This window comes from Phaethon lepturus, unplaced genomic scaffold (assembly GCF_000687285.1).
Source record: "Phaethon lepturus isolate BGI_N335 unplaced genomic scaffold, ASM68728v1 scaffold9736, whole genome shotgun sequence".
NCBI lineage: Eukaryota > Metazoa > Chordata > Aves > Phaethontiformes > Phaethontidae > Phaethon > Phaethon lepturus.
The window spans coordinates 37,673-62,796 of NW_010544065.1; the positions used below are offsets into that span (position 1 = coordinate 37,673).

The 25,124-nt window shown below is 41.6% G+C and overlaps 2 protein-coding genes across 2 annotated transcripts; both read left to right on the forward strand.

Moving 5' to 3' along the window:
* The first annotated feature begins 5,891 nt into the window (after nt 1-5,891).
* Nucleotides 5,892-13,795, forward strand: LOC104621920 (collagen alpha-3(IV) chain-like). Its single transcript, XM_010288547.1, has 8 exons — nt 5,892-5,912; nt 6,679-6,697; nt 10,918-11,019; nt 11,424-11,579; nt 11,923-12,122; nt 12,629-12,700; nt 12,999-13,165; nt 13,648-13,795. Exons 1-8 carry the CDS (start codon nt 5,892-5,894, stop codon nt 13,793-13,795), a joined length of 885 nt encoding a protein of 294 aa, XP_010286849.1.
* Nucleotides 13,796-15,848: 2,053 nt separating this feature from the next.
* On the forward strand, nt 15,849-24,783 carry LOC104621921 (collagen alpha-2(IV) chain-like; the record flags this gene model as incomplete). Its single annotated transcript, XM_010288548.1, has 6 exons — nt 15,849-15,992; nt 17,172-17,373; nt 18,086-18,145; nt 18,891-18,953; nt 22,478-22,585; nt 24,562-24,783. Coding segments are annotated over exons 1-6 (799 nt in total), but the record flags the coding sequence as incomplete, so codon positions are not given.
* Between the last annotated feature and the right edge of the window lie 341 nt (nt 24,784-25,124).

The following is a 25,124-nucleotide window of genomic DNA, read 5'->3' on the forward strand; positions in this document are numbered from 1 at the left end:
CTGGAGTAAGCTGCACCTTGTCTTTCTCCTCTGGCCCTCCTGAAGGGAAATCTCCTCAGTCCTTTACTTACTCTCTCTCTAGAGTGAACCCATGAAGTTCATGAGCTTCACACAGGAGCCTAGCCTGCAATCACTCGTATTCCCAGTACGCTGTCTTGGACGTTAGGAGTGCTATGAACCATACATTTTCTAAGTCCCATGACTACATCACTCTGGTTGCCCTCTTGGCAACATGTCTTTTGAACCCTCTTTCAGAGTAGATGGATCCCCACCACCTCCAGCTCTTAACAAAATATATCCAACTGTATTTACCATTTCTAAAGCCGTGGCTTGTCTGTGGCAGGGACCTGGGAGCATTTCCCAGGTCTGAGTTTGCATGATTCCTCTTCCCTAAGACCTAGATCCCACATGAAGGCAAGCGTGGCTCCCCTAAGTCCCTGCAAGGCCTCCAGGCAGTGGGAAGCCCTGCACAGTGCATCTGCCCAGCAGTTTTGGCAAGGGCTCACAGACTACTTGACTCACCAAAACTGATTCAAAAGTAACTTTTTCAGAAGTCGTTGACCGTTGATGCACACAAAGATACATGGCAAGGCAGAGGTGCCTAGCAAGGTCAGGTCCCGCCGGAACATTATCTTTTCCTTGCAATTTGGGCTTGATTTTCTATAACCCTGTTACATCCCCTATGGGCCTCAGTAGGTAGATGGTTCAATCTGCAGCTCACTCTCTTTTCTGTGCCTCTTATTCACCACCTTCCTCTCTGAACATCTCATGCTTCTTATTCACCCCACCCTTCCCACATTTGACAGAGTTTTTAACGTGTAGAGCCCTTTGGAGCCTGTTAACTACCATCGTTGACCGAAGCAAGGCAGGTTGTCTCTCCAACTGATGGCTTTCCTACTGCTCTTCTTGCAAGACTCTGACAGCGTTTTTTCCTGTTACAGTTTCATTTCCCACCATCTTCCTTTCATTTCACTCTGTACAAATACCAAATAGGTGATCTGAGATGCATATGGTAGCTCAACGCACTTTACAGACTGATGCAGTACTAAGACACCGGTCCAGTGAAGGACTTAAAGACGTGCTTAACTTTAGGTCTGAGCTTAAAATGTTAAGTCAGTATCCAAAAGCACAAGTTCTTATTACTTGGAAATAAAAATGGGATTTCATTAGGTGTAAGCTGGGAGACTGTTATTTGGTTAGGAAAGGTTACGATGTGACTTAGGAGGGTATTTTTCAGAACGGTAAATGCAGCTGATGCAGTGACGAGAGCACACTGAATGCTGAGGAATACTCTGCCTTCTAAATATATATATACATTTCAGACCTAAAGTAACTGACCTCCTGGATGCATTGATTAGGAAGCAACAAGTAACTTGCTCTCCCCTATTTTGTTTCCCCAGGGACCACCAGGGCCCCCAGGACCACCAGGACCACAAGTAAGTCTTTGTGTCAGAGTTGTTTATGTAGATTTTGTGTCGCTGAGGTTTATCCAAGACCCACTTGAAGGCAGTAAAATAAAGAACCACAGGCTGCACCAAGGGTGTGTAGCACAAGAAGACCACCTGTGTTGGCTGCATACCACAAGAAGTTAATCTTACACTGGGATCGCCTACCCTGAAACGATTAAGCCAGTTCTAGAGCCAGATTTAATTTGCTACTGTTGTCACAGTAGCTTCCTATGAACAGAGAATCCTTGCAGTCTTTACAATATTCAGTTATATCTCAGCGGAAAAAATATATGAGTTCATTGTTCCAGATGACTTAGGTATTTTTATTTAACATTCAGTGCTATTAAAAAACTTGCAGAAGAAATGCTTGATCTTTTCATGACATTACTCAGTGAATGACTCAAAGTCTCTTGTAGGAAGTGCTGGTAGCATGAGATTTTAAAGTTGTCTTTCTGAATGTTTGGGTCTATAAAAATACTTTTAAATCTATAAAAATACTTTGAGGTAAACCTAGACTATCATTTGATTGCAGTTCTTCAGTAGTGTCCTACAGACCTGTAAGCCTCAAAAGGCCTTTAAGCGTGTTTAAATTTGAATTTTACATTAGAAAACTGAGTCATACACTTTGTAAGTCCTCACCTATTGTTTTTGCAGGGAAACAGGGGCCTTGGCTTCTATGGAGAAAAAGGTGAACAGGTAAAGGAAAACTAATAAATTAATATCACTACTAAATGACAGGTTGGTGTTATTTGCTATTTATAAAGTAACCTATTTTAAACACTCTCTTCATTTGCAATTGTGTTACATAATAAGATAAAAACAAACAAGTATAACTTTGAAAGTGATAATAATCTCTGTAAGGATTGTCGTAGCTGAACTAACTTCTACATGATTCTATGTTTCTATGTCTGCATCCAACTGTACCCTCATTTACACCAACACAAATCAGAGGTAACACTTCTGAAATTTATAGAGCCAGACCACTTTATATAAAGCAATAATCTTTACCATCATTCTGGAAACATGCAGGGCAAGAGCAAGTACTGCTATATGTTAATCCCAGCACAAAATAAATTTGTCTTGCCATCAATTTATTCAGAGGTTTAGAACCACACTCCTAGCAGGGGCAAATCTGTGTTGCTGCTTTTGTTGCAGTTCCTTAGACCCTGTGCTGATAAACAACTTGACAAGGTATTATAACTGCTAGTGAATGTACCCTTATGCTTTTCCTGCAGGGTCCCCCAGGTCCTCCAGGTCCACCTGGGCTTCCTACAAGAGAACTGATAGGTGTCCCCTCTGACAAACACAAGGTAACTACAGAGTATTTTGCCACAATACACAAGGAACTAAGACCTCTGCAGTACCAAAAGGAAAATATTGTACAAATGTGCTTTTACATGTAGTACTTAGAAGACTTTAGTGTATCAAAAGAGAAATCTGCTACTTTCCTACAGCTTGGATCATGAAGTATTTATTGAAACGATGGTGGCTAAAGTAATTCAAGAAAGCATTTCTCACAGACTAGAGGTACCTTAGGCAAATTTGTTCTTTTTGTGTGAGTGTGCAACTACTGGCCATCACTTGCATCTTCTCATTTTACAAGCAGAAATACCTGCTGAGAAATCATTCAATACCTTATTTTTCATAATAGTGAATGAAATTTTCTTCCTGTAAAGGAAACATATCTTTAGGGAAGCTGTCTGAATTATTGTGGGTTTTATATAACTTACCTATATGGTGCACATATTTGTATACTTACAATTAAGGCTTGTTCATAAGTATTGGAGAAATCCTCAACAGCAAGGTGCAGTTTATTCTCATCTATTCATTCTTGCTGGGAGCAGAGGTACTTACACCCTGTATGCGTATATTCTGTATCAGACGCCAACCTCCAGACCAGTAGTTTTTCATCCCAAATTTGAAATTAGAAAGTTCACATGGCTCATGCATTTTCTGCAGTAAGAGAAGTAAATTAATATGGTACTGAAAGATCTAAAAATGCCTTTGACAATCTGCAGTCTGCATTAAGTAATATACACGTTGGGATTTCCATGAGTAAGCAGAGATGTCTGCATAGGAGCTACTTATCTGGAGAACCTTTATATTTAATGGAGATACCGTCAATATAGCGAGTCAACCTTAGGCTATGATTTGTCTCATCCTAACAGGAACTCCTACTTTTGATCAGATAATTCATAGATGATCAGTTGGTAAAAATGGGAGAATGTGCATTTATTTATCGACATTAATCAGGCACTCACCATCCAGACATCTCATAAACAAGTCTGGAAACAACCTGGGGTGTTCACATTCCTAGAAACCTTTTTTAGAAAAATTACTGTTTTTTTAAAAAGCATCTTTAAAAACTTATGAAAACATGCATTTAATATGACAAGTGTATGAATAAAGAATAGCACAAGAGTGGTGTTTTTTCTCTTGATAAACATTTGTCACTTTGTGTTTTAAAAAAATTATTGAAATGTAAATTGGGAATGCCTAACATATCTGAATATTTTTTCTTTACTGTTAGGGTGAAAGAGGAGAACCTGGTCAAAAAGGGGAAGCTGGAATTCCAGTAAGTCAAGTGGGGAAAAACAAAGACAAATAATAATATTGGAGTTAATACTGGTGCGTTCTTCATTGAAATGATGCAATATAGATATGGAGCAACATAAGCAGAGACACCAGTTCTGATGCTTTAGAAAAACTGAACAACGTGACATGCGATGGTTCCACAGTGCAATCAGTCGTTCTCTTACTGGTTTACTGAAATAAGATTTTCCTCACACATTTTTTAATTTTAGCTTTAACAATAAATCTCTTCACTTCGGCTGATCACAGAATCACAGAAACACTAGGTTGGAAAGGACCTTCAAGATCATCAAGTCCAACCATTAATCCAGCGCCACCATGTTCTCTAAATCATGTCCTGAAGCGCCACATCCACACGTTTCTTGAACACTTCCAGAGATGGCGACTCCACCACCTCCCTGGGCAGCCTGTTCCAATGTCTGACCACTCTCTCAGTGAAGAAATTTTTCCTAATATCCAATCTAAACCTCCCCTGGCACAACTTGAGGCCATTTCCTCTCGTCCTATCACTAGTTACTTGGGAGAAGAGGCCAACACCCTCGTCGCCACAACCCCCTTTCAGGTAGTTGTATAGAGCGATAAGGTCTCCTCTCAGCCTCCTCTTCTCCAGGCTGAACAACCCCAGTTCCCTCAGCCGCTCCTCATAAGACTTGTGCTCCAGACCCCTCACCAGCTTCGTTGCCCTTCTCTGGACACGCTCCAGCACCTCAACATCCTTCTTGTAGTGAGGGGCCCAAAACTGAACACGGGATTCAAGGTGCGGCCTCACCAGTGCCAAGTACAGGGTCACGATCACTTCCCTACTCCTGCTGGCCACACTATTCCTGATACAGGCCAGGACGCTGTTGGCCTTCTTGGCCACCTGGGCATAGATCTGCTGATCTATGTTTAAAAAAGACACTAAATTTCCTTAAATAAGTATATATGGAAATTTCCTCAATCCTTTTCAGTTTACTGTCTCGCACATACAGACTTTTGGTCTCATTGGTCATTAAGTCTGTTGAGTAAGCGGACAGTAATCCCATGTGTTGCTGTATCATTTAAGTTGTCAACCAGGCTTGACTGAATGTGGTTCAGTTAACTCACAGGCAACCTCTAGACTGTCTAAATAGCTTTGCCATTGAGTGGTTCCTTTTTACTTCCCAGAGTGGTTTAAAATACAGTCTTTGCCAATTAGGGATGCCTCACTGAGCATTTTGCAGAGCTTTATTTTCTCAGATGGTCCGGTCAGCTTCTCCACAAGGTTATGGGAGAAGGTCACAGTGTGAGAACCCTGATGCCCTCCATGTGCAGTTGCTAGACAGGTCTTCAGCTGTGGTCAGATTTTACACATGTAGAATTTTGTTGACTGCTTTAGGAAAGCTGTAGATTTTATGCTGATGTAGGAAAAGCGGATATGTGTTTCTCCCCCCTTTTTTTTTTATAGTAGGGTGGATAGCAGCATGCCTGTGTCTGCCAAATAGCTCTCTGAAGCGACAGTTTGGGCATAAGCTCAGTTGCTTAATTGGTTGTATAGCTGAACAATTGCTTTGGCTCTTCTTCAGAGTTGCAGCCACAGAAGAAATAAGGAATTAGGAGATGATAGGAGGGAAACCCTGTCCTCTCCCTAATGGCCTGCTCCTGCTATTGTAATGAAGCAAGCACATTACACTTAATTTTAAGGACAACAGTTCTTTCACATGCAGCTATTATTAGATCCTCCATGTGTTACAATGATGTTTTCTTCCTGTTTAGCTTCCATAAAACAGTGTTACAGTTTTTTTGCACATAATGAAGAAATATGTTGAATTGACTTGTAATGTTTCCTAGGGTGTACTTCTCTACGCTCCTGAAAAAGGTGAAGAAGGGGTAATGGGCTTCCCAGGACAAAGGGTGAGTCACTCATTAAAAGTAAAATTCACCCAGCTGAATGTGAAAATCCAAGCTGAGAGTTTGCCTTCAGACACAAAACACAACAACACAACATTAACAAACCATAGGAATGATAGTTCTTCAGCCCACCAGGTTGCTAGCTTTGAACTGCCTGATACAGGAAAGTGAAAGGCCATTTTGAAATGGTAGTGGGAGGAGGGCCCCACGGTACTCACAACTATGCCTATACCATCATTGGGAAGCTTTCTACATCTCTTACCTAAAGCTGTGCTCACTAACCACAGCTGCTGTCCCGGTCTTCAGCACAGACTATATTTCACTGTTGCCATCTTAGCTCTCTTCAGACCACGGTTAACAAACATGAGTTGGGCTCCAGTTATTTGTGACCCCAGAAGAAATGCTTATTTAAATACTACTACCTTGTGGCATCTATGGATGCTTTCTTTGGGGCAGTGTTTCTGAAGTGCTTAAATAGAGTGACAACAGTACTCAGCATACATTTTAAAAAAATCTCAGCCATCTTTAAAATCTTCATGGTCAATTTACTGTGTATTGATTAAAAGATAAAAATCAAGTACTTGATTAGATTTCAGACCTGTTCTGTTTGCAGCATACAGGAATCTCATTGAAAAAGTATCTGAACTCTGACTGTTACTGTTAGAGTTTCGAGCTGTCAGATTTATTTTATCTAGGAAATAATAAGGTTCTTAACGATTAGGATGTTAGAATGTCATTTTTTTTAGCTAATTTTATTGTGCCTTCATAGGGACTGCCTGGCATCAACGGTTTTCCAGGACTCAGTGGTGAAAGAGTGAGTATTTCATTCAAGACTGTTGTTTCTAACACATATGTAGACAATCTGTCTGAAAAGTAAACTGTAGAGGACAAATTCTGCCTGCAAAGTCTGTGAAGACTACCAGCTGTAGTCTAACAAATATCATCTGGATTCATCCGTCATTGTAATTTTGGGTCAGTTATTTTCCTCATCAGTGGGAAAAAAAATAGCCCTATAATTAAAGTCTGGTTTGCTTAAAAAAAAACATGAGCATGTTTTAAGAGCACTACAGGGAGGTGTCATTTTCATTCTTCCATTACTGTGACCATGATTTCTGTAATTTTCTTCCTACTTGCAGAAACTTACTTTTTTCAGTAGCTTTCTCCAGATGTGTTTGAGATGTATGGTTATCTTGAATATCACAAAAGAAGAAAAGAAGGAAACTGGTAAATATACCAGTTAAATCCCTGTCCCCATGGAAACACACCCAAATATTTAAAAATAGCATTCTGTCAGACACAGAAGAGCTCATACTTTCTGTTTGGTCTTAGAAAAAGGCTTCTTCAGTCAGCATTAGAAATCACTTCATGAAGCATGCAAGTAGCTGTGGGATGCGTGACTTTTCCATGCTTCTCCATCCTTAGTTGTTTAAGGATTTGCCCTGCCACCGCAGCATTGTTGTGAAACACATGAGATGTGAAAGTACATGAAATACGAAAAATAACATTTGCACAACTGTTTGGTCCAATCACAAAACCTGGTGGCATGGAAGTGAATATGCTGTCAGTAATACATATGTGGAGGGGCTGGTGCAAAGCCCATTGAAGCCCAATGGTTGACGTTAACATACGTTCATGCTCCAGTCAGAAATGGTCAATGGCTTCCCCTTACTGAGGGTGAATCTTGGCAACAATTTCAGCAGAAGGTACATTGGTTTGGGTGGAGTATCATTGCATAACGTGTGTATGACAGGGGACAGCCGACTCGATGTGCTGTTCACAACGACCTCCTTTTTGTTGATTTTTGAGTGATTTGATTCTTAAGAAAGAAAGAAGGATGGTTAAGTCCTGGGCGCACGCAGATGAAGTCGCAGTTAATTAGGCAGCTGCTGGCTTCACATTTTAGACCACCAGCTCCACCTAGTGTAAAGAGATTTTACACCTGATACTCAAGAGGCTCCTTTTCTGATGGTGTGATGTACAGTTGCCCTTAACGAAAGGTCTCTGGAGCGTGCGGTCCAGTTTGTGGCATCTTGCTGAGAGCTGTGGTATTTGTAGTGCTTCAAAATTGTGTAAGTGACTTACAGAGATGTATATTAGCATTCAGGTTCTGTGTAGGAGTTGTATCCACTGTGAAACTCGGGAAATGCTGAATTTTAAAAAAGCTGGCTAATAATATTACTCGTGTGAATTATACAAATCTACTGGTTTCAGTGAAACTCTGTTAACTGATGTAGATTGATGTCCTGGCCACTGTTTTCTACTAAAAACTCTCCTTTTTAACACTAGTCTCTTTCCAGAGTACATATGAACATTTTCCATAGAGAACAAAAGTTGTCAAACAGCCAAGTAAAGCACACAGAAGAGATCATCTCTTCTCTGTCAGCATCACTGAAATCTGCACTTAGCTCTGTGTACCCCCAGCAGCTGAAATACGCTCTCATGTGGTAGGATGAACCGTGTTTTACCACACGTTTTAATCCACATGCTTTGGATTTCAAACCTTTGAAAAGAATATTATAAGAATATTATAAAAGAATATTATAACATTTCCTGGGGTAGGGATGGAAGACTTTCTCTGGGATAAGGCATGCCCGGGGGTGGGAGAGTTGGATGAAGGCACCTTCGGCTGGTTCTTCTCCAGTTCTTCTCATTCAGCTGGGGAACCCCTCTTTGGCCAAACAGCCTCCAGCTGCCTGGAAAACGGCAAAAGAAGACCTGTGCTCTTCGGTGCTATTTTGCTGCTCGCTGTTTACATTCCAGTGAAAATATGTCCACTCGCAATGATTCAGACTCGTTTAGTCTTCTTGCAGCAGGCTGGTGTGTTCTGGCTGCCTGGCCCACATGTCTCAGGGTCAGCTGGCATGGAGGGGATCCCCTTTCTCCTCCCCGATCCTGCAGCCTCCTTGGGATGGTGTGAGTGTAGGTTCTCCTTCCATCTGCACCACTGCCAGGGCAACAGAGCCTGCACCACAGCTGGTCCCTCTGGCCTGTGACGGGAGTTAGGCTTGGTCCAAGAGATGGAATATCAAAACATGAGGAGACTTAATGGTATTACTCTAATTACTACAACCCAGGGAGGCAAACTGCTCAGCTCTGTTGCATAGTTTTCACACTAACATCGGCGGAAGCCAGCTGCTACAGATCAAATAATTTTATTCTCTCTCTGATAACAAAAAAGTCAATCATTTTTATGTGTATTACAGGGTTTTCCAGGATTTGATGGTCCACCAGGTGGCTATGGTCCTAGGGGAAGCAAGGTAGTGCTTTATTTTCATTTCCTAGAAGCAATAAACCAGATGTCATTTTGCTTTCTTTTCTGTCGTGTAGTAACAATTGTATTTGTCATCATTGTAGAACTGGTGATGTGGGTTCTTAACTTGAAATCTCTGAGATTTCTTAAAAGTCATGTCAGTGCTTTTGAAAGTTTGTTTCTTTGTGTTTCGTCGGCGTACCTTTCCACTTTAAAAGAAATTCTCTAGAATAATGTGCTTAGATGTGATACTTCAACTTCTGTTAACAGGGGGAGCCAGGCGAGATCGGTCCTCCAGGACCAGTTTCCTATTTTCCTTCCCGCATCCCGAGGAAGGGTACGTCATCTTTTCTTAGATTGCTTATCTTAGCTGCGTTTTACTACCTTCTACATAGATCAAAAGCATGAAATCCTGAGAATTCAATTCCCTAAAAAACTGTGGTTTGCTAAACTGTTCTGGGAGGTATAATTGCCTTCCAAGAGAGTGCTCAAATCACCTTTTGTGCTGAAAGTGGATTGCTATACAAAAGGCATCCATGCGTTCCTGTGTCCACAGGGAACAAACAAGTTAAAAAAGTGACGGTTGTCCAGTGAAAGGAAGAATGAGATAGTCTGTCTTCTGGCTTCTGCTTCAGAGACTCTGGATAAAGTGCAGCAGTGGCAACACAGCAGAGACCATTCTTATAATCTAGTATTTAGAAAGAAAAAAAAAAACCCACATTATAAAAGCCTTAAGGAATAGAAGAGGGTTTTTTTTTTCCTTTTTTAAATTGACAAATTTCCTTTGTGATCTTTTCACTAGGCTTGCAGCACCCACTGTCAGCTGTCCCACAGAGCTGTGGGTGGCTCTGGCTGGCCAGACCAGAAGTGCATAGAAGGTGTTATCAGTTTGCCAAGGCCAAAACTATGCCATGGAAGGTGCCAGCAAACAGCAGGGATGATCACATGCCATTGCCCCAGCCTGTGTCCTCATACTATTGAGTTTACTAGTTGTATTGAAGATTACATATAAGATACTACTCTTATTGAAAGCCAGAGAGTCTAGCAATGAATGGTTGCCTTCCTCCCAGAGAAAAGGGGCAAGAGGTCCAAAACATTGTTCAGAACACCCCGAATACCCTGCCAGGCTTTTAGGAGCAGGAGAGACTGCGTAGAGAGAGGAGGAAGCAGGCAGGCGACTGGACACACAGCATGTCCTCTAGCATCATTGACCGTTGACAAAAGGGAGATACTTTCTGCAGGCAATAGCTGGGCCCAGGCAGATGCTTTTTGGTACCGGGGCGCAGAGGAAAGCTCGTGTATCACACGTCTGTTATAATGGCAACTTCTTGGAGGCAAAAGGAGGACCACTCCACAGAAAGCTGGTCTCCTGTGCTTCCCAGAAGCAGTGTAGCTCTAGCAGTACATTAGTGAGAGCTGAGAGGTGTTCTGCTTTCTGGGCTTGGTGGCTCCACACCATTCCTGTCACAGGCCATGCTCAGCTCCCAGATATTCAGGCTTTACAGAGATCTCTCAGATATATTTCTTTATTCAGACTGAGACAGCATGAGGTAGTAGGTTTTTGTAATTCTAAAGCTGCCTTTAAGAAATTACTTTAAATTCTAATTTTTTAAATTCTAATATTCTGAAGCCCTTGAACTTCCTCATTTTTTACTTTTTAAGAATTAAGCAATCTGCAACGTATTATGAGTTGGCATTTATGGGTCACAAACAGCATCCCATTAACATGTGTTTTGTGGGATCGGGCACATCTTTCAGGTGCAAGAGGAGATCCAGGCTTCCCAGGTGTTTCTGGACTACAAGGAGACCCAGGAGAGGAGGGAGATCGTGGGCTGCCTGGTCTTCCTGGATTCTCTGATGGTAGTATCCCAGCAACGCATGTTCCAACAGCTTAACTTTATACCGAGTTTTAACTGGTACAGGGTCGGAGTGGGGGAAATAGATGTGCAGACATGGAATATGCAGTGCAGAGTGGTAGATAACTAACTGCGGGAGTAAAAACTGAGAGGAGCATTTTCCTTCAGCCTCGATGGGGCTCTGGCAAAACAACTGAAGTAGAGGTGATGACAGAGCTTTGCTTCAGTAACTGCTATTGATTTGCTCACGTGAAAAGTACAGTTACCATTTTTGCTCTATGCTAAATATCTCCATTTTTCCATGCATGCTAGATGCAGTGGCGTGAACTTCCCCTTCTGCTACACTACAGCTCCTTGAGCAGCATCATTCAGGAACTGTTCTGAATTTCTTCCCTGGTTCTGTTTCAGCGGATGGGGATAAGCCAGGCTTACCTGGAGAGATGGGACCAAAAGGCGAAAAGGGTGAATTAGGATCTCCTGCTTATCAGGTGGGCCCACCTGGCTTTCCGGGGAAGCACGGCACACCGGGACTCCGTGGTCCGCCTGGTCCTGCTGGAACCCCTGGTAAGTACGTGAAGAGAGATGATGAGAACTCACAGGACCATCTTTGCTTGTTTTAAAGATAGCTGTTGGCAAGGCAAAGTGAGAAAGTAGACTGAGGGTATGAAATGAAATGGGTGGCAGAGGGGACACAGAGGGGAGAAGTGTTATGTGCTCATCAGCAAAAGAAAGGTTTGCATGGTTTTTGGACATTCCTGGCAACATTTGAAAGAAAAGAAGGTCTGTTTTGGGCTGGGTGAGGGATATGAGTGTCAGGGAGTGCCTGAGAGAGCTGGATTTCTTCTTTAGCCTGGAGAAGAGAAAGCTAAGGAGAATTTTACTGCTATTGTCTCCTACCTCTTGGGAGATCAGAGGGAAAATGGTACCAGATGCTTCACTAAGGAGCACAGCATCAGGGCAAGAAGCAATGGTCACAAGCTGCAAGAAGGCAAGTTCTACTTGGGTATTAGGAAAACCTTTTTTACCGTGAGGGTGGTCAGACACGGGAACAGAGAGGTTGTAGGCTCTCCATCTTCGGAGACATCCAATATTCAACTGGACAAGGCCGTGAGCAACTTGCTGTAACTTCGAGGTTGGCCCTGCTTTGAGCAGAGGGTTGGACCAGGTGGCCTCCAGAGGCCACTTCTGACTGAGACGGTGCCGTGCCTCTGTGAAAAGCACCACACTGCAGTGCAAGAGCAGGAGTGGAGAAAAGGGTGTGCAGGAGGTGATCCAGAGCAGGCGGGCTGTGGTACTGCAAAGTAGGTTGTGCTGAGAGAGGAGAGCAAAGGAATTCAGGGTGAGAGAGAGCAAAGAATGGCAAGGATCATCTGCCACAGCAGATGGAGGTTACTGGGAAGGGGTGTGGGAAGCTGTGAGAAGAGGAAGAGGAGAGCAGGGGGTAGATAAGAACGGGCTGGGTTAGACAGTAAATGACATGAGGGGAAACAGAAAAGGGCAGATGCAGTGCAGCTCAAAGGAATAGGGAGGAAAGAGGAGAAAAGTAGATCTACAGTAGATTAATTTATATTTTTATTTAATTAAACTCCTAGGTTCTCTCTTTGGATTAAAAGGACAGGAGGGGACGCCAGGTCGATTTGGCCTGCAAGGCTTCCCTGGGCCAAGAGGACAAAAAGGGCCTAAAGGTAGGTTGTAACAGATAACTCGATAGATGATCTGCTGTTAGGCGTTGTGTAAAGCTCCCATTGTATTCAGTCTGAGTTTACTGAAGTATGACGTGCTCGGGGACCGATGAATTTGAGCTGGGGCTAACACAACAAGGAAACATCGTGTTGGTTTCTTGTAAGAAAAAAAAAAGGTACCTTTCTAAAGTATTTGAGAAACTACTCAAGTATTCTCAAGTCTATATATAAAGCAGATAGAGCTGAACGTCTGTTTGTTGTGACAGAGCATTCTTTCTTCTCTTTCCAACCCTTTCCTTAGGCGAGGAAGGGGATTGCAGTAAATGCCTTGTGGGTGACGAAATCAGAAGGGGCTCTACTGGCCCCCCTGGCCCTCCTGGCTTTCCAGGAACCCCTGGCCAGCCTGGGAGGAAAGGAGAACCTGGTGATCAAGGACCACATGGTCTTCCTGGCTACCCGGGAGCAAAAGTGAGATACTTGTTTCTTTATTGCATACTTTTATATGCCTACTGGAAAAAAAACCAAACAAGCTATTCTCCATGGGAAAACAATGACAAGTATGATTTCTTTCTTTCTGTGCCACTTCAATAGCTTTCAGATTGCTATCTACAAAATACTGAAAGCCAAAAATTGCGAGGGTGGAGGTGAAAATAGGATGTTTTAGGAAGAGTGAAAGATTTCCACATAATCCGAAGTCCACTTTCCTTTTAAACAAAGCTGTTTCAGCAGAACCCTTTCAAGCAGCTGTAGTACTGAGTATGGTCTGACCATCTAGAAGGATAACAATTCCAGGAGTAATTTAAGGGTGTTGCTAATAAGATGCGTATGTCAAACTGATGAAATGTAAGGTTCTTGTTGACAATACATTAAGTCTTCCTAAAAAACACCATTCAGTAACCCTGAGAAAAGGGCTTTGCTTATAATTGCTTGCTTGTTATTTACACTTAAAGGTGCTGTGCTGTGTGGTATGCCAACTGCATCGTGGTTCCTCACAGTCAGAACAGACTGCAGGAGGTCGCATCTCTCAAGATTTTAGAAAAAAAATTTTGTAAAGCTGACCCAAGACTGATTTTTGTTTATGCAAAGGCGTCAGAGTGAACATAATGTTTCCAGTTAGTGCTTTAGGTTCTTCTGAACATCACAAAAACAAACTTACTCACAAGTAGCTTAGGTTTGGGACTTTTTTAGAATTAAAATAAAATAAACTTTGACCTGATTGGGGCTGTCAAAGCAGAAAAAAAAGTCTTATTTTGCTGAAAATTCAAAGTACTTCTATGCAACTTTCTACTTTTGAGAAGTCATGAAAAAATGGATAGAAATATTTTCAAAAAGTTTAGTATTGAAACCTCAGTTAAAATTTTGCAAGTTCTGCAAGGTTTTTTGCCTTTGAAATGAAGAATTTCAATATATTCATCCCAGTTTATGGGATTTAATTTAAGTTACTGTAGAGCAGACAGTAGTACAGACATATACAGACATAGCAAGCATAGCATAGCAAAGTATCACTCAGCAGCAAAGCCCTGACTTTATCTCAGCTTTTGGTCTGCAACAAAGTAAAACAATTCAGCTTAAATATTCTTGGTCCATATTCTTAGGCAGAAGTGACTCCATAATTCTTTGAGCACATTCAACGAGTTATATATATGGACAATAAATATACTTAATATAGATTAGATCTATATCAATTTAATGAAAATAAAAGTTTCTGCCAAGTGAAGGGTATTTTTTTTCTGTGGAGAAAGACAAATTAGAAACAGCTGTAAAACATTTTGAAAACACCTGTGTGCTAAATTGCATTGCACACAACATTTAAACCTTGAAAACAAAAAAATAGCAATGTGAACATCATACTATTAATGCAGTATTACTGCTGAAGATTTCTGAAATTACAGAGTCAGTGAAATAATTCATCATTATATTAAGTACCTGAGATTTCTTTTGGCCTGCAAAAAGCAATGTCAAAAAAAAAAAATCTTTACCATGGTGTATAGGTATGGCTTCACTGACCATTAAATCGCAGTTTGCAAATATGGCTGGGTAAAGCGCAATTCTTGTACTCAGATCTGATCTTCCCCTTTAGACCTAAGAAGTGTGAACCTGTACTCTTGACATTACCTGTAGCTGAGATAGATAGATAGATACAGTTTCCATAGATGCTTTTCACCCAAGAAAATCTTGGTGAATGTCAGTAAAAGGCAGTGATACAAAAGACAGGCTTTTAAATAATTTATGGCACAGGAAAAAAATAAATGCATGAGGTACATCCCTTTCATTTAGTGCCTGTCCTGGAATTCAGTAAGAGGAGGTTAGGGAAAGCCTAACATATATGGCTTATATTTTAGTGAGCATGAATGTAATTATTCTGAACTAAAGCTAACTGGCATAAAATAGTCAACGGTAAATGAGTCAGTAACCTCTGGGCCTTGGCACCTACCATGGGTTTGGTCCTGTGATTGAAAGTCTCTTGGCCAGAAAATAGCAATACCACCTTCAGATGGGCTGTGCAGGAGGAGGATTCTGCATTATGCCAAGGGATCAGGAATACCAGAGACTGGTCTTTAGCTTCACCAGAGTTTGCCTTTGCAAGAGAGGAAATCTCCCTCCTCGGAGATTTTCAAAGCTTGGCTAGGCAAGGCCCTGAGCAACCTGTTTTAGCTCCAAGTGCTGGGCTGGACCAGGGACCTCCAGCTCTCCCTTCTAACCAAAACCTTTCCCACAGGTCCATGGTTTGGGGCAGGTCACTTAATCGTGCATCCTCATGCAGAAGCTCCCCTACGATGCCACATAGACCTTGGTCCTAGTTAGAGCATATTAATAAAGATTCAGGCACAAGAATGGGATTACTGAAGAGGAAATCATTCACAGAAAGTAACAGGAAAACAGTAAAATTTAAGGAGACTTTTTTTTCAGTAGGACAGTGGAAATGCAAATCTTGATACTTATTTCTTAAGCATTTCTGTTTCTTTTTTTTTTTTCTCCAATATATGTAACACCAGGGATTTTCGGGTCTAGATGGATTTCCTGGACCAAAAGGAGAAAAGGGAGATTCTTTACACATAACTACTAAAGGTAGGGTAAAAATTTATATCATCACGTGTATTTTGCTGTTATTTATACCTTGAGACTATACCTTGAGTATATTATTTATACCATGAGAGATTGGACTCACAATGAAGGGTCTTCTTTAGGCACCAAAGGAATCCGAGGAGATCCTGGGCTGCCTGGTATCAGAGGTGAAGATGGTTTCCCAGGCAGAGATGGATTAGATGGTTTACCAGGACAGCCTGGCCTTCCAGTAAGTATCAAATACAGCTAAATCATTTCCACCACACTCAGTTACTAATGCATTTAATTCTGAGGGGTTATGATCACCAGCCTATCCTTCTCCCACAGATAATGATGCACAGCTAGACTGGCTTTGCTGATTATTGGTATATTAAACATTAGGTTTACTCTCGGAGTTTTTGGAACAATCTTTCACTTTTATTTCCATTTTATTTAAACAACTAAGTAGTAGTGTAAAACCATTTTAGGCCAGCTAGTTTGTCATAATTAGTAGTTTATTAGTGACTCTTTCTAGCGTTGTCTAAGAGAGATTGTGTGTGACTGAACTTCAACACCTTTGTTACAACTGAGTTAAAGAAAGGCAATATTTACTGCAATTTTACATCCTCAAAACGTAGGTTCTGTCATCATATATATGCTTGATAGCACCTCAGCTGACTAACTGTAGCCATCTAGAAGTTAGACATGTAGTCTCAGTCCATTTTCTAAGCTCCTTCTGTAGGCAAAAGAAAAAGTTAGACGCCTTGCAAGAGGAATTCATCTCGCCCATCATAAATGCTGTTTTGGACCACTGAGATGCTCTTACATCATATTTGAAGATGGACCAGAGCCATATCGTCCAATCTGGACCACAGGGCTTTTTACTACCAGTAAAGATGGTACTTTATATTACTTCTGAGGATGGAAAAGTTCTCTAGTGATGTTCGTAAGATGTTGATTCAGTAGTGTACAAATATCACTAGAGGAACAGGCAAAATAAAAATCTGCCCATTTGGGTGCAATTTTATGTCAGCTTTTCTCAGGGTCTCAGAAGTAAGTAAGTGCCACACCAGAACACCTCTGTCAGTGCATGTGGTTTCCCCAAAACCCACTTGCAGCTTTTCAGAAAGGGCAGTAGGCCTCTCCACAGCAGTGATTCATATTGCCCAAGTGCTGTTCGTAGGCCAACATTTTTAGGGGAATGCTCCCTCTAAGAGTGCTCCTCTCATGCTGCTTCTGCCATGGGATTTAAATTAAAGTCAGATTATTTAAAATATATTTTATTTGCAATGTTGATTTAAACAGGTGGTATGCAACACCTGAGGAATTACTGCCTGTAAGATGTTATTCATGAGAGTAGTTCAACTGTTTGAGTTTTGTTTGTTTCTCAGCAAAGTCAGGAGTCACCACCTCCATTCGCTTCCTGCAGGGTGATGGCATCAGAGGTTTGCCTGGTGATCCTGGTTATCCAGGCGAATTAGGCCCAAAGGGCTTTCCAGGAGAAGCAGGCCTGCCGGGTGAAGGATTTCCTGGTCCAAAAGGCTACCGGGGTCCTCCAGGTGACCATGGACAAGATGGAAACCCTGGACCTCCAGGTCTGCCTGGTCTGCCAGGAGAGCCTGGCCAACTAGGTAAGAGACATCACTCTGTCTTATGTCAAAGCCGTGGAAGATCATTACTGAATCATGTACAGCATCTGTACAGCACACTGTTGAAAAGGCAAACGTTTGGGAGGGCGGATTTTGCAGGTAAAAAGGGATTGCTTGCATTAGTTGTCCAGAAATCTTAAAGCAGGAAATAATTCAGAAGTCCAGGTAGTTTCATGTCAAGTATAGAAATGGCATAAATGAATGCGTTAGTGTCAGCAGGTAAAATCTTTCGGGTTTTGAGCAGCTGGAGGCAATGGAGCAATGTCCTGCCACTGGAGTACTCACAGGTGGTTTTCTCTGGTCTTCCCCACCCAACATAATCTTCTAATTGACCAGAGGAAATCATGTACCCATCCTTCAGAGCTCTTCATAGTATCTCTGCAGCTTTGTGAGTCCCTTCCAGCATAAGAACGCTAGGGCTACGTTCACGGGAGCTCAGGCTCAGAGTGTTATTGCTCAGCTTCAAGATGCCTGGCAGGATATGCAAGCCAGAGCAGGAGCCTACCAACCCTACACAGTGCATGGGACACATAGCCTCCTAACTCTGATGAGGTTAGATTTCAGGCCTGGAACTAATTAATATATGGATAGAGAGTTCCAGTACTTTATAGTAAAAGAATTCATTATCTGATGTTGTAATACACAGTTTGTCTCTTTTAAATAATAACTGTCTTTTCCCGTTCTTTGCTTATAGACTGTGGGCAGGTCATTGAAGACTTTTCTAGAGGAGATGGAACCGAGCCAATATGGTCAGGTACTGTACATACATATGGCTTGAATATATTTTAATATTTAGTCTTATGCTGCTCGTATAGCTTGATACTTCCTTTCTGATGACTGCTTTGGATGCTCTTGATTGCAGACTATTTGAACTTCAGGTCACAAATAAACATGCATATACTGTACATAGCTCTAAAGTAATTTAGTCAAATTGAACATACTCTAAAATTATTGGGTTTAGCTCTGCAATTCAGAAATTCTTTATTTCATTGCTCCTGAGTCTTTATTGTGACAAATTCCCAGAAATTAGATGCCCAGGAAAATTTAAGCAACTTTTTTTAAAGAAGAGCTTTGAGTGAAGATTTTTAGTGCAATTTGATGAATTTAAAAAAAACACCTTCATTTGTACCAAAAATTGACTTGATTGCTTCAGGGGTATAAACTGCTCACAGGGAAACGAAGTGTTTCTCTTACTCTGAAAAATACAGTCATCCATGAGGTTGGACTACCCTTCCCATGGCAGCCTAACTGGAGCAGCCACCATAGCCCATGTAAAATAGGCAGAAGAGCTCCTCTTGGGTTGGAGCTCAGCTTGAGTGCTCCCCTGAAAATGCCACCCACAACCAATTTTTTTTTTTAGTGAAGAATAAAACTTTTTTTAAATTAGGGTTTTGCCTGTTAATTTCACTCACCTGCTTTAATGATGTCTCAGCTGCAGGCGCAGAGCTGAGAGGCAGCGCATGAGCACATACAGTGTGACTAACACTCTTTGTCTGCAGGTGCGGGCTGTGTGAGGCCACCAAAGGGATCCCAAGGCAAGCCAGGACTGCCAGGAGCCACAGGTAACATTTTGCCTTCACCTTTGCTTCCCACATACATGACATTTTTAGGGAGATCTTGCCCAATCAATTGAAGTCGAGCTTTAGCAGGCAGCGAGTTTTAGAAATTACAGTGGAGGACAGCATTGACTTGAAGCCGGCAGAGATATCTAAGCAGCATGCAGCCCAGGTGGCTGCACCATTCCTGAGCTAATTCTGCCTTCAGCCATGAAACAGAAGACAGAAAGGACAGCCCGTTTGCTATTCTCCACATGCAAGTAAGTGAGAGTATATAGAGAGAGTCTACAAGTTTATTGGTAGAGGGTGTACCAAGGTCTCTCAGAGCTGACTGAACACCTCACAAGGAGAATCCTGTCCTCTGAGAGCAGGGTGATAAAAGGTTGCAATGGAGGACTGCGGCAGATCCGTCTTACTACTCCTGCTCATGCGATATGCAGAGCACCTTCAGCAGGTGTGAGCCTGAAGTCTTTAACGCAGCTCGGCGTGATGGGCCAGGTCATCTGACTTGATGCAGTTGCGCTGTCTATAGCCACGCACACCTTCCTTGCAGAGCTGGTCCACCCTAGCCCACAGGGACCATCTGGTGATCCTGGGCTTTCCCAGCACTGAAGGGTTCCCCACCTCTTTCCAAAAGGAAGAGGAAGAGGAGGTGGGAGGTGGAATTGAGAGAAGCACAGACAAGGTGTGCTGAGTGGTCATAACGAGTGACCTTGCAGAGGGAACCTCTGACCAGCACTGGTAGTTCCTATAAGATTTTGTACTCCCAGCCTAAGCAATAAAGCTGTTTTTCAGTAAATCATTCTCATAGCTAGCTGGTAAAGGTACTGACAGAAACCATAACTGTGTCCTTCAGAGTTTGGGAAATACAAAATTCCTAATGCAACCTTTCCTGTGCCCCTGTGCTTTAGGCTAGGTCAGAGATCTGGACTATGAATTTTAAGGTCAAGCTTTTTCTGTTCCCAGCACAAGGTTTATTATGGCATGTGTGGACCGATTTATCAGAGACTAATGGATCTTAAAAAGGAACATTTTATCTCTCTTGAAAGATGATGTGTATCTCTGACGTACGTTTCCTTAGTCCTAATGCCTTATTTTGTTTTTAGGATCAATGCTTCTGAAGGCTGTTTTCTTTGCCATCTTTCTGATTTTTTTCTCAGTATGTTGATTTGTGTATTCTTTCATTCATATGAGCTTGAAGGATTTTCTTTCAGCAAATATAGTCACATTTAACTCTTAGCTGTAAGACTGCTGTAACACAAGTGATGCTGGTTTTGTGTGGTTTATATTTTGTACTCCTGGCTAGCACTTTAACAAATCTTTCTGTCTTTGTCAGCTTATGTTTTAGTACTGTTTTTAAGATTTGGTTTGCATCCCTTCCCTCCAAAAACTGGAAGAGGCTCCTTGCTGTGCCCAGTGCAGAACCACCATAGCCAACTTTCAACTTGAGACAGTTCTGGACCTGGAAGCCCAGGAGGAACAGGACACATTTTACAACTTTTCACATCTTCTTGTTGCCATAGCTGTGTCAGTGCAGTTTCCCGGAGCATCATTCCTACCCATATTCTCCAGATTGACACAAAAGCACCAACACCTCCTTTACACTGTTTTCATTGTCTGCTCAGAGTGATGTAGTTTTGTCCACAAGATTTCCTGCCATCTTTTCAGCCAGGATGGAGCTCTGCTACAGACAATCAAGTCTCTCCGTGTCCTAGGTGCTGATGGCACCCAGTATAGCAAGCAAGGAATCATCTTTACAGTCTCACACCCTCATGTCCTTGTGTTCCTTTGAAATTCCTGGCAACATACACAGCCCACCCTAAGTTACATCCTGGTTATTCAGTAGGCTCAAGACCTACGTGATCGCCGTTGAGTAAAATGTTTAAGTTGTTTTCTGTTTCAAACATACAGCTAAAGTGCTTGCAAACTAAACAGTGGTTTAAAATAAAAACTTTTTCTTACTACTGTTTGGCACAACGTGTTAACACCAGCTAACATCGTGTAATGAGTTACTGAAATATGTGGTAAGCAGTGGTTGCATTCTCCATCTGCCACCTTCTTTCTCTAACATGGCTTTTTAATTAGTGCAATACTGAACAGAATGAATGAAAGTCAGTTATTACAGATGGGAAACAAGACCAAAATGCTGTTTGGGTAAGAGGCACATCAGAATTTTTCATTGAGACCAGAAAGCCTAGGACTTTTCCTTTTAATTGCTTTCTGAGAAGTTATTGTTCATATAAGGGAGAGAACAATAGTCCTGTACGGCGCTGGGAAAATGCTGTTCACTCTGCACTGGCTGTTTATGTGCACCTTATTTGTCGTCTTTTTAAGGGTTTCCTACTCTCCTTCACAAACAACAGCTAAAACTGCAAAAAATCATGGTTAAATAATAGAAATCCAGAAAACTAAAGTGGAAAAAAGTATCAAAATTCAAGTGATATTTTCATTGGTTTGTCATAGTTAGAGGTGGAGAGAGACTTGCTTTCAGTGTAATAAATGAGTTGTAATTCATGGTGATGCTAAGCAACAGCACTTAAAATGTTGAAGCATGTTGTTGACCTTCAAACCTGAGCTGGGAACTTAAAGAGTTTGAGGAGCTGGGGAGAGTAGGGAAACAAAGCATTCCACAGGAATTATTTTCAAAGAACTTTACCAAAAAGCCTTGATCTTGGGATACAGTGAATTAATGAGACTCATGTAATAAAACTATTGCATGAGAAAACTAACTAAATAATAAATAATATCATTTTATAAACTTAACAAAAGAACCCTATGAAATGCTTGCAGGTTTTGAGATGTTAAGAAATAGTAATATTTGCCCTCACCCGAATGTCAAACACTCTATCATCACAAGGAAGCAAGGTTTCATTTTACCTGCTAGGAGATAACTCGGTATGAACATCAAGTTCAGTGTCAGAGGAACACTTTTTCAGGGCACAGCCCTTCCTTTACTACCAAAGCTATAGACCTGTACTGTTACCAATATAGTAAGTAGGCTAGTTAATTTGTATTCGGTTTCCAGAACGATTAGATCTAACCTTTAGCCGTACATTTCTGTTTCGTGGTTATCTAAACCAGTCTCTTCTTGTTCTGTGATCAGTTTAGCAGGAAAAGGAAAAATTTGTGCCTCCTGTAGCATCTCATCTGTGCCTGTTTCTGTTGAGCATTCTTCTCTGACATTGCCTTTTGACCTTAAGCTAAAAGCCTAAATTTACAAAATGTTAAAATTCTCCAAAAGTCTGTGAGACTAATTATTTTCACCCTAGTAGTCTCCATATCATTAGTCTTTAAGTCAGGTGAATCCATGTTTGTAAGAGCACTTAGCCTAGATTTTTGGTCCATGTCTTGGGATCTTGAATACTGCTAAAGAGCTACAGTATAGTCCCATTAAATTAAAAAAAAAGTTTCATCTTTGCATCTGGAAACACATCATGATGATATTTACCACTGCCTTTTCTTCCATTGTATGCACATTTCTGTTTTGCTTGTTCAGATCACATTTTTTTACTTTCTTTTATATAATTTAGGTGCAAAAGGTGCAAGAGGATTCCCCGGTGATCCAGGTCCAGTGGGATACCCAGGGCTAAATGGTACACGAGGTGATCCAGGTCGGGAAGGATTCCCGGGTCGTCCAGGTATCTTGAAATAATTCGTCATTCTTTATATACTTTTGACCTCTTTACTACAGTCACTGAAACACAAAAACTTGATTCCAGTTATATTTTCACTTACATTCCCTTCCACATTCAAACAATAAACTATTATACGAAACTGGTACTTTTTAAATCCAAAAGGATCCAACCTTTTGAAATCTGCTTTATAGTGTAAAATTATAAATGTGACAGTAAAAATTCATGAAGTTCACATAGAAATAAGAAAATTCAATAACAAGATATTTCAAATGGAATATACTCAGGATGATAATGCAAAAAGAAAGAAAATACTAGTATTAGTATTTCCATTTAACTCTTTCCAATATTAGTATAAATTATACTGAACTTATCAAAGGTGGATTACTAGCTACTCACCTTGCCCACAGGCAGCTGTGTTTCCAACAGTGTCTGCAAGTGTTCAGTGCCTGTCATATATGCTGGTCTGTAATAGGTAGAGATTAAATCTCAGGGCTTCCGTATCTCTTCAGAGGTTCCAAGATGTCCAAGACACCAATTAATTGCATGTATAGTTGATCTGTTCGTAGATAGTAAGTCAGATGTGCCTAAAATAGTGCCATGGCACAAACACGTAAGGTGCAGTGAGTATGTTCACGGATCATCAGTCAGTCCAGCAAGAGTTACTGCCAGAAACTACCACTTCCCTATGCTTGACCAGGTTAATTTGGTCAGAGAAACAGGCACTGAGGTTTTTCTGTAGCACAGTTCAGAAGCCATTGATGCACCTTAACTTAGGACCTCTTTAGAAATTCTCTCCATCTATCTGTTCTCCAAGTACTAAATACTCACAGCTACCGAAGTGCTGTAAACTTTCCCAAATCCAGTGCCTATGTGCTGCTTTGCCCTAAGGCAGCACACAACCTGAAGGTATTCTCTAGGCTCATCTACAGCATCTGTAGTAGCAAAAGAGAAAGCAAAAGAAGACATGATGCATGTCCTGGTCAACAGGCAAGGGGTGCATCATAAAACATGGCTCTGTGCAGTATAGGGCAGGACCATGAACCTGTATTTCCCCTGCTAAGGTCTGCAGAGTGCTCTAAATGCTAAATTAGGGCTCCCATACCATATGGCTCCCACGCCACAGGGTGGTCAGCACTCAGACCAATTTTTATGCGGTCTTCCGTACCATCTTTCACCAGTGCCTGGACTTAATTTCCAGTCCAGGTCCAGGTTCCCAGTCCACAAGAAGCCTTTCACCTGTCATTTGTGGTAATGGGGGCTTGTGCCCTCCCAGTCATTCACCTACAAGGTGGAGGACAGGGACAGTGGTGCTCCTTTGTCAAGAACGTGAAGCGATTGGCATTGGCCCCTTGAGATGCATGGGGAACAGCAACAGCAATGACCGATCTGGGCAACTCCCCCAGGTCTTCCCAGCTTACCAGTATGCATTCAATCCTCATTTGTTTTTTCAAATTTGACTCCCTGAAACGTCTTAACCCCTGCTGCTTATCAAACCAGGGTTTTGTGTACAGGAACTGTTTTTTTGCCCATACAGAATCAGAAGTTTATAAAATGCTGCAATAACCATGTCAAAATAGTTGCACAGAAGTAATCGTGCTTGGAGCTGTGGATCTTATATCACCCAGGCACTAGGTTTCCTGAGGGGTCACTTGTAAGTTCTGCTGATTTCCACATTTGGTCAAATGTTCTTATAAATGGTTTATAAGTTCTTATATATGGTTTGAAAAATATGGTCTATATGTTATATATAGCTATATATAGATAGATACATATAAACCATGTGTTTATAACATATGGTCTATATGTTCTTATACATGGTATAAAAACATTTTTATAACATTTTGTTTGATTCTACAGGTTTCTGCTAAGAACTAGGGGGAATTCCAATAATATAAAAGATGTTATGATGGTATATCTAGGATTTGAACTACAACATCTGTAATGAACCCTGTGATGCCTACTCCATGTTTTATTTATAGGTTTTACTGGGCCCAGGGGAGACAGAGGCCCGAACGGTCTACCTGGACTGCAGGGACACCCAGGCCTTACAGGAAAATCCGGTGCTCCGGGAGTGGCAGGACTGAAGGGCTTTCCTGGTGACGTTTTAGGAGCAGCAGCAGGTTCCCGAGGGGATTTCGGGCTTCCTGGTTTCCCGGGGTTGAAAGGCATGCCAGGAGATCAAGGAGTACCAGGAATTAGAGGTAACAGCTACTTCAAATAAAGAAATATTTGAGTAAGAGTGTGATATAAATGTGGCCAAATTATCAGGATGTGAGAGTAGTACGAGACTGTTTGTTAGGATGCATTGGAGGTACTGATGACCCCAGCATCAAATCCCAATGCCTGATGATCTCCCATCCCTTCCCTATCTACCTCAACTGTTACCAGTATGCCTGGATCCTCCAGACACCTTCTGGAGATCCATTGCTTATGACCAAGCACTCCTCCACATTGCACTACCTGAAATCAGCTGCAGTAGGATACCAGTGAACCAGATTTTGCTCAGCTTTGTTGTGTTCAGATATACTGTTAATTTCTCCCA